Below are 10,858 nucleotides of genomic sequence, written 5' to 3'. Positions count from 1 at the left end.
GCTGGTAGTCCAACTCGTCATTGTGTTTTATGCTCCGAAATGCCCAGCCATTGGACTTCAGTTGACAAGGCATTAGTAGAGCCGTCAATATGGCCTAGTCCCGTTGGGCTGGCCTGGCTTATCCCGTGACTTGATAGGATTGACTATCATTTTTGGAGTCAATTTAAGAAAAGGGCTTTTTAGCCCGGTCTGAATAAGTCAGTCGATTTGTGGAGCTTGAGAAATATGCATAGGACTGGCCTGTGGGCCAAATAAAAATTGGAAAAATTAGCACAGACTCCACTCCAGGGTCAATCTCTAAACCACTACCACTAAAACAAGGTGAAATCACTACTACCACACAAGCAGGAAATGGCAAGTAAAAGTAATTTAATAAGTAAAAATATCTATATTTTAAAATAATTATTTAAAATGTCAAAATATCAATATTTTAGAAAATAATTTATATCTAAATACAATTATTTGTCTTTCCTTTTATTTCTCAAAACAGTCCAACATGAAATACATTCACTACCCATTTACACTTCTTCCTAGGCTTTAATACCATTAAATTTATTTTCCATCTTTCACGTTTTCAAATTTTTCTCTTTCATCAACTTTTCAGTTTTCACCATTGTCCCCATCATTCACGTTTTTTCATTTTTTCTCTTTCATCAAATTTTCACCATTATTCTCTCCCTCATTGTTGAAGAAGAACTAATTATTCAAGTTCATACCAATTTGTTCGGATCTATCAATTAATTCAAAAAACCTCTCAATTTATAAAGGTGTTTTCGAAGTCATCATTTATTTTGCGAGATTTCATGAGATTTTGTTTTCAGAATCACAAATTAGTAGATTGTAATTTGTAGTAATCTGCATTAGCATTCATACATAATATATTGTTTGATTTTTTTTATATATTCATATTTAATAATTTTGAATTTTGCTTATAGAGTTACTAATGCACAAGTGAATACAGATTTAGATTTGGGTTTGGTGAAAAAAATCGGAAAAAAGGAACATAGCAGACGAAGAAGAAAGAGAGAGTCAGAGAAGAACGTTGCAAAATTGTATTCATATTAATTTTTGTTTGTCAATTGTTTTTCTTTTACTCATCATTTGTATTTTTATTAAGAACATTGTATTTCTTTTTTAGTTTGTAGTCATTCAAATAGGTATGTCAAATGGATTTGTATTTCTTAAGCATAGATGTATCCTATTTTTTAACAGTCAATTTGTATTATTTTTTTAGAATATTGTATCATTTCTCAATAGATTGTATTATTTTCACTATATATGCTATTTGTTTTTCAGAATCTTGTATCCCTATTTGTTTCATAGTCAATTTGTATTTATTTTCTTAGAATATTATATTCTTCCTCAACACTTTGTATTATTTCCACCATGTATGCTATTTTTTTCCAGAATCTTGTATCCTTTCATAAATCATATTCATATGTAATGATTAGATTTTATATATTGAGATACAATCAGTAATATTTTTGTAATACAAATAAAAGAAAAATATATTTGGCAGACATGTAATACAATTTTGATCACTAAAAAATAATTTGTAGTTTTCATTATGAAAGTAAAAAAATCAATTTTAATTTGAATGATAAAGTGAGCACATAAAATGTAAAAATTATTGGTATACAGTTATAATGAAAACATAATAAAAAGGAAAGTTTATCCAATCGAATGAAAAAGGGATTTTTTTTTTAAAGTGTAAGTGATGAGAATTTTAAGTGATATGTTCCTTTTTCCAAAAATATTATCTCCCTTGATTTTCTCCTTTCTAAATAATTGTAATCTTGAAAATCAAACAAATAAAAAATACATAAATCAAATACAAAACAAACTAAAATATTGACATTTTAGATAAATATTGAAAGTGTGGCTAAGGAAACCTATTAAATGTCAAAATATTGACATTTTGAAAATTTTCCCATAAAAATTAGTTAAAAATAAAAATAAAATAGAGTATTAAAAATAAGAAGGGTCTACTCAAAATCTATTTAAAGTTTGAAATATTGCAATTTAAATACAAATTATGTTTATAAAATATGTACTACATAAAATAAAATTTTCTAGCTATTTTAGCTTAATATTTCTATTTAGCTATTTATGCTTTTACTTGAAATCAAACTTAATAAATATTATAAAGATAATTTTATTTTAGCTTAATATTTCTATCTAGCTATTTTAGCTTAATATTTCTATTTAGCTATTTATGCTTTTACTTGAAATCAAACTTAATAAATATTATAAAGATAATTTTATTTGTGTATTTAACTAACAAGTAGTACACTAACACCATTTACTATTGTTTTGTCGATATTTATGATAATATTTTTAAATTATAATTTAATTTAAAAAATTATAAAAAATATACTTTTAAGAAAAAAAGGTTGGTCCGACAATGCCTGTAGCCCACGTATTTGGGGGTTGGGCCAACCATTTTCTGGCCCACACAAAAAATGGGCTAGCCCGACCTGGCCTGTCAAATTTCAAAGCTTGTATGGATTGGCCCGAATGGAGTGGGCCAACCCATATTGACAACTCTAGGCATTAGGGAACATAACTCTGAAGGTTGCTAAAGATGTTCCATATATACTATAGAATTTCACAAATTCATTGCTGGCGTAGCAAGCGATAATCAAGGCCCACAAAAGTCAAAACATACATTTATCGATTCAAATTTCACTGAAAAGATCAATATCGAATGATTGGATAGATAACAAATTATAAATACATATATCTGTTATATGCTACATGTAGCTGGTACATAATTAATCCATCAAAGTCATGAAGTAAGTATCAGATACACATATATGAAAAAAAATATTTGATTGTTCATAATTTAAAAACACGAGATACAACTAATGAAATTAGGTGCATGAATAAGATACATACTACAAATATATTAGTAAAATGCACGTATTCTGATCCAAATAATTAATAATTTTAATTTATATAAGATTTCCAAATGAAGGTTTGTACCCAGTGGCGGACCCACCTTTGTCAAATGGGTGTCAAGAGACACCTTTGTCAAAAAATTGCACTGTATATGGAGGACAAATTTTAGTTTAATAAATATATATACAATTATTGACACATCTTGACACAAGCTAAGTGCTTCTAGCCTGTTTGGGTTGACTTTAAAAAAAATTGTTTTTAAGTGAAAAATTAAAAGTCACACTGAAATGACTTTTAAGTTAAAAAATAAAAAGTAGGGGGAGACCTGTTGGGTTATGAAGGGTGATTAGGGCGTCATGCGGAAGCTTACAATTTGTAAATCATGAGCGATAAATTAGATAACAAAAACGTATACTAAAAATCAAAATATTATTATATGAAAACTAATATAAAGAAAATCATTGAAACTGTTGAGAGAATAAAATCTCCCCGTAAACTAAATTCTTTAAATGTCTACATTGTGGATGTTATTGTTTTTGTGTTAGAAGAAACAAACCTATATTTATAGAGTCCTAAAACCTTTTCTTACTAGAAAAAGAGTCCTAAAAAGGAGAGAATAAACCAAATATGAAAGAATATTATATTTTCATTTCAAGAAAGTAAAAACATTTATGATAATGTTTTGTTTTTTCTAAGGAAAAATAAATCTTAAATTATGGTAAGAAAATCAGGGCAAACCCTAACAAATCTCCCCTTTTTGGCTTGAACTTTCTTGCATCATAATCTTGATCCTCTTTCTTCACACAATCTTCATGTATCACTGCTGCTTACCATGATTTAAAAATTGATATGGGTTAAAATTGGAGCTCTGTGTTAAAAGTGATGAACAGGGTTGAAAGTGGAGCTCATGCGTTAAAATAAATATGCATGAGTTGAAAGTGGAGCTCATGCGTTAAAAATAATATGCATGAGTTAAAAGTGGAGCTCATGCGTTAAAAGTAAAGATACGTGAGTTAAAAGTGGAGCCCGAGCATTAAAGTTTGCAAGGGTTGAAAGTTGGAGCCCATGCTCTAAAATAAGCATGAGTTGAAAATTGATTTTGTTTTAAACGATGGAGCAGCAGGATATTGTTGAAAATATATTTGAATTTTTTCTCCACTTGTAGTAGCACAAAAATCTTCATTATCATCAAATTTGTTGCAAATTGATTTGAAACCATCTTGAGCCTTTCTTCAACCTCATTGAACCATAGGACCACCGGATCTTTGAACCATGTGCTCTGATACCACTTGTTGGGTTCAAAAGTGAATGGGGCGTCATGCGGAAGCTTACAATTGCAAATAATAGAGTGATAAATTAGATAACAAAAACGTATACTAAAAATCAAAATATTATTATATGAAAACTAATATAAAGAAAATCATTGAAACTGTTGAGAGAATAAAATCTCCCCATAAACTAAATTCTCTAAATGTCTACATTGTGGATGTTATTGTTTTTGTGTTAGAAGAAACAAACCTATATTTATAGAGTCCTAAAACCTTTTCTTACTAGAAAAAGAGTCCTAAAAAGGAGAGAATAAATCAAATATGAAAGAATATTATATTTTCCTTTCAAGAAAAGTAAAAACATTTATGATAATGTTTTGTCTTTTCTTTAAGGAAAAATAAATCTTAAATTATGGTAAGAAAATCAGGGCAAAACCCTAATAGAGACCTACACTACAACAAATTCGATTATCAGGGACAAATAATTTCTTCATTTAAAAATCATATTTCGTCACTAAATATCTTGTGAGACGAAAAATATTCTGTCAATCAGTCGCCACTAAATGTGTGTCGCTAAAAGTATACAAAGACAATTTAGTGCTTCGTCGCTAAAAGTATTATATTAACTACAAAAAGAAAAATCGTCCCCAAATGCTTAAGCATTTGTGAAAAATTTATTTGTCGTAAAAAGTATATTTTTTTGTACTTAATAGTATGCTTTGTCACTAAAAAGGTTATTACTACCGACAAAATTATATCGTCACTAATTATTTTACTTCATTCAATAACGACATCAATTGTCTCTAAAGTTATAAGTATTTCGTAGTTGAACAAAATCTAATTTCGTTACTAATGACTATATTTTATATATAAAAGAATTTTTTGTTCTTAAATGTATTAGTTAGGGACACATTTATTATTATAAAAACGATTAATTTTTCTATTATCTCATCTCATCACATCTCAAAGTTTTTAACCCCTCCCCATGAGCTCCCACATATTATGCTTTCTTGGGGACTCAAACTCACAACCTTAAGGTTGGAAGTGAGGAGTGCTTACCATCCGATCAACTCTCTTTTGTCTCTCATTTTTATTTTATTTTTAACTTCATTCACTTCTTTCAAATTTAACTTCCGTAGAAATAATATATTATATGTTATTTATACACATACACAAATGCATGAAATTTACCATCCAGAATTCATTCAAATGTAGATTATATTTTAATTAACAACTAACTAGAGTGTGAGTTACGCATTGTTCTCTAAACATGATTTTTTTTATAAAAAAAAATCTCAAATTTAAAGAAACAAATTCAAATTTCTGGATAGGAAAGTTGTTCATTTTGTTGTTGCTCGAAAATAAATGGAAGAGATTAGATTATTTTTTTGAATTTTCTTAGAAGTTGTTAGACTAGATTTACTCAAAAGTAGTTAAAGGGTTGATTTCCTCCTTAAATTAAGCATTTTAGTTATAGTTCTTAATTAAACATTGATCATGCTTTGTCAATTTCTCGGATACATGTATTTATTGAGTTAAGATACATATATCCAATCAATGAAATCTGTTACAGAAAGTAATAGTCAAAACTACATTGAATATTAATAATTAGGACCTAAACTAGTGAAATTTATATTGTTTGCCTTTATAAAACACTACACAGTTTTAATTGGGACTCATCACCAATAAATTATGGAAAGGAAATAGGAAAATCTTGAGAGGTTCAAAAGGTTGTGGAGTATGCCATTAAGGTTCAAAAATTATAATTTTGTTATTCCTTATAACTTTATATAATATAATGTCACTATATCACTCACTCTCTACTTCTTGTCTCTCAAGCCATAACAATAGTAAACACACTGCACAAGATTGCTCCTTCCCCACCTATTGACCCATAAAAGCTCCTCAATTCAGTCCTCTATATATCTCACAACCACTTTGTCACTATGCACCCAAAGAATAAATTATCAAAAGACATTTGTTGTTAGGAACAAGGATTTGATATATTTCTCAATTTTGTGATTTAGAGTTTATATATCTTTGATTATTGAAGTGATTATATTCCTACCATTATACACATTACCCAAATATACCCTTTTGGGTTAAGGAAAGCAAAAAAAAAAAAAAAAATCTTTTTTTTTATTTATGTATGAGTATATTTAATTATTCTCACACGTAATTTTTTTATTCAACGGATAATTTGAGTTTATAATTTTGATTTTTAATTTTATTTTTCACTCATTTTCTTGTAAAATTTATCATAAATGTCCCAATTATTATTTTTACAGATACAGAAAATAAATTTCTTTTTTTTCATTCACATTTTTTTCTTTTTCTTTCTCAGATTTTTAGATTAAGGACCCGTTTGGCCATGCGATATGGAATCATGATATGATATTCATTTTTAAGTGGCCTATTTAAAAAAATTATTTTAAATTTGTGGTCTTTTAGGCTTCGGAGTCATGTGCTTTGCTTCTCTTGATTCTTGAATGCCCTTTGTAATTTTATTTTACACTCGCATCATTTTTTTTTACCCATATCAACCATTTATTTAGTGAATCAACCCATATAATTTGATTTTCAAAAGCAAGTTTGCAATTTGAAAATCTAATAGAGATGTTGCATTTTATACAACTCCAAGTATATTATCAGGGCCGACACAATAAGATTGGGGGCCTAAAGCCAAACCTTAAAGAGGGGCCCTAATATTTTTTTTTAATTCTTTTTAAAAAAAATAATAATAATCATGTATATATTTATTTAAAATCTATTTTTCTAGCCTTTTTAGATGTGAAGTCATTATTTACTGTTTTCTAATCGATTTGTTTTAGTAATTCCTTCTCAATTAATAATATAGCTAATGCATTCAATCTCACATTGTTGATCTTAGATAAGATTTTATCAATTTTAGTTTCGAAAAACTTCTTTCGGAGGCAATAGTTACATGAATTGTTAACATTGATCTATAAGCAATATATGCATTAGGAAAAGAATCGAGTCTTTTTATTTGATTAAGTATTTCCATTAAATCATTATCTTCTACTTGTATTATTTCTCTTAATAATAACTAAAACGAGAATATATATACTTACTAACTAAGAATATCAACAATAACAAAAGTTCAAGAAAAATTATAAAATAAAGTTAGAATAATAAAACTTGGCTCACGAATTTGATAAGTTGATATAACAATATTGAAATAGTGTTGTGTTCCTTCAATATAATGATTGCTTGTTGCACTTCTTAAGATTTTGAAGAAGACACTCAAAAGCAAATTTTGTTCTTATTTAACTTGTAAGCAACAATAAATCATTTTTTTAGGAGAGAGTTCAATATTGAGAATAAAAATAATAAAAAAGATGAGTATAAGGTAAATAATAATATAAGGTCAAATTTTTAGAAGATTAATAAGGTAACACAATTTCCCAATTAAGGAAATTATTTTCAAAAATTGTTTCATTCCTTAGAAAAGTGGGGAAAATTAACGGTTACTTTGGTTTTTTTTAAATACTTCTTACATGTTTTTTTTTTAATTTAAAAATACATATAATTTTAAGTAATATGTATAAGTATTTTTTTTAAAAAATTGGGAGCCCCCAAAAATATGGGGCCCCAAGCGATGGCTTTAGTGGACTAGTGGTTAAGACAGTCGGTATATACCAACAATTTGGAAGATGAGCAAAGCGAAAGGAGTAACCCTTGATTAATTTCGGACATTTATAACATTATCATAAAAAAAAAATACGAACGAGGTCTTTATAATAAAAAAGATGTCATAATAATAACCGGAACATTCTTTTGTTTATTACCAGTACATTATTTGGTACACTTGTTTGTTATTGACGTATGTATAACTAATACTTATAAATTCATGGTGTTAGCAATGCAAATTGTTTTAAAATACATGCTTTAGCATGATTAAAGATACAATTATCCCTCAAAATCTTTTTCACATTCTTTCCACTATATTTGTGGAGGATATTTTTGTAAACAAATAATTCATCTTAGAAATTATGCAATTCATGTTATTTTTAACACATCAAGTTAAACAATACATAAAAAAGAATCTTAACATAACTAATATCAACATTTATGAATACATTACATTCAGCACTATTTTTATACACCTTATCAAACGATTCCAGTGCATACTTTTTCTATTCGAGGATTACTATAGTATTTCCTAGAAAAAGATATTTTGTCACATAAAAAATATGAGCGCAATAAATGTCATGATCCAAAACTACTCCCTAGACGTGACATGATGAATATAATTTCGAAAGACTCTAAACGAACCACTTGACATAGCATGACACTAAGATAACAATATAGCTGAAAGAAACATCAAAGCGAAATATACATCTCAAAACTCAACTCATAAGGATACCAAAATCAGAGTACAAAATCATAAATGCGGAAAACATACTAAGTTTGACATAAGCCTATACTACATAGGTGTGGCTAGGACAAGCCCTAGCTCACAAAATAATCTAAAAACTAAAAGAGTTTGAAAGTACATAAAAAAACTCATAATGTGGTCATGTCCTCGAAGCATGAGGACTTACTAAATCTGGACAAAGCTGACTGGAATCTGTGTTAACTGCAAGCTGGATGAGGAGCGTCGGATCTCATATTATAAAACAAGAGATGTATGTGGTCAGTACTCGAAATGTACTGAGTATGAGGAAAGATGCATGAGTAAGCATAAGCAAATGAAAAGTTTGAAATATGATAATGCATGCCCAAGTAAAACATGACATAATCCGATAAGTTGTGTTCATAACCATAGTACAAGGTTAGTGCCATATTCAAAAAATCATATCATAAGTAGGAGTCATAATCATAGTCATATCATATGTGGGAGTTACCGTTAACCGACATAAACATGTGAGCTATAACATGAAATTCAATGTACTACTCCCACACCGAAAAAAGATTGTCCTACTTGCCAAGGTAAAGACCATAATATTAAGCTTAGGTGAGTCCACTAGCTAAAGTCAAGCCTCTACTAACGGGTGACGTACTAAGTAGTCATGGCTCAACTACTGGGTATACAAGTATTGACATATTTTGGTACAAACTAAAGATTTAATATAGTGGTTAAGGAGTTGCAAAAACCTACTTGAGGTTGTGTGTTCCACCTTTTATAGTAGCATAATAGTACTCTTTGATTGGAACTTTTTCCCTTTTTAGAACAATTAAAACGACGACACGCTTATTATTATGTATCTTGTCGAATTATAATGTAACTATCCTTTGCTTTAATTAGTAGAATTTATTTTATTGATTTTCTTGTGTATTTAATATTTTATATTTTTGACAACCCTTAATAAAATTCTGACTTCATCATCGGTACACTTACCACTAATTTATAGGCGGGTGCAAGTGGCCGAAGAAGCTCAAAAGGTTCAAGAGGCTCCGTATTTTTTTTGTTCGAAATACATAAAGTGAAGTGTACTACATTTTTCCACGCGGTAGTTAGTGTGGAAATTGCCAAAGGAAAAAAAAAAAAAAAAAAGCAAAAAGTTGTGGAGTTGGAATATAGATTTGACAATTCCACATTCATAATAGCATTAATTTTCTTGGTACACTGAGCACAAAGACATGTCACAACACCTCAGGGAAGAGATAAACACCATATCACCAAAAGATAACATCACTAACGTTCTGTAATGAAGATGAACCATAACAAAACTTCTGGAAAATCCTTCATGTGTCAGCTTCTGGGGTAACTAGTAATCTCATAGTATTCCTTCCCAACAATCTAAGTGAATGCATCCCATCCCTCAAATCTGAATCAGTACTTATCAAAATCCAATCTTCATCTTCATCTTCATACTTTATTGAAAACCTTTCAAGTGATATCGTAAGCCTCTTTTCCACTTGCCCTTCCAATTAAATACACCAAGGTAGCGCTGATCATGGAGGTTGAACACTGGAAATGCATAATAAGAATGAATTCCCAAGCTTATTGCAGTTTCGAGCAGTGGAAACTCTGCAGCAGAGTAACTCTGGACGTCGGGATTATATTCTGGCAAGCATCTTCTGAAAACTCGTCCAAGGGGGCCAAGTAGACCTTCCATGTAGTCGTCAATTGGAATCAAAGTATCGATACAGAGCCTCCTGTATGAAGAGAGACTCTTATTGAAAGCACATATTTGATCCGCAGTGGACAGGAAAGTGGATCCGTTGACCTTGATGGGTGCCCAGAATTGAACCAGACAAATATGCGGACTCGACATTTTCTCAATAACAGATTTGATCCTCAATTTCAGCATTAGAAAGCTGAAATCGAGAGAAGCAGGAGCAGCTGTATCAACAAGATAAGATTGAGAATATAATAAACAAAACACTCATGTTTTGATATTCACAACTCTTAACTCACAGATGAAAGGGGAGATCGTTCGTTGGTACTCCAACTCATCCTCTTGTTTTATGCTCCAAAATGCGGAGGCATTGCACTTCACTTCACACCACTCCAGTTGACTAGACATTAGGCCACATATCTCTAAAACTTGCCGAAGATGATACTCCATAGAATTTCGCTGCCTTTTGTCCCTTTCCTCTCCTCCTTGTATTATGGCATCTTGCTTTTGATTTTGTCTACACTATTGTTTCTCTTTTTTTTTTTTTAAGGATTTTGGCATTTGATATAAGATTGTATTAGTACTACTTTATAATGAAATGTT

General features: G+C 29.6%; 1 protein-coding gene across 1 annotated transcript; it reads right to left on the bottom strand.

The window, feature by feature from the left end:
* Window positions 1-9,714: 9,714 nt before the first annotated feature.
* On the bottom strand, window positions 9,715-10,858 carry LOC102580309 (protein NLP7-like). Its single transcript, XM_006354179.2, has 2 exons — window positions 10,555-10,858; window positions 9,715-10,479 (listed from the first exon to the last, which is right to left on the bottom strand). The coding sequence occupies exons 1-2, from the start codon at window positions 10,703-10,705 to the stop codon at window positions 10,010-10,012; spliced, it is 621 nt and encodes a 206-aa protein (XP_006354241.1). The 5' UTR covers window positions 10,706-10,858; the 3' UTR covers window positions 9,715-10,009.

The sequence above is a fragment of the Solanum tuberosum genome, unplaced genomic scaffold (genome assembly GCF_000226075.1).
Source record: "Solanum tuberosum cultivar DM 1-3 516 R44 unplaced genomic scaffold, SolTub_3.0 scf00168, whole genome shotgun sequence".
Lineage (NCBI taxonomy): Eukaryota > Viridiplantae > Streptophyta > Magnoliopsida > Solanales > Solanaceae > Solanum > Solanum tuberosum.
This window is presented reverse-complemented; position numbering and strand designations above follow the sequence as displayed.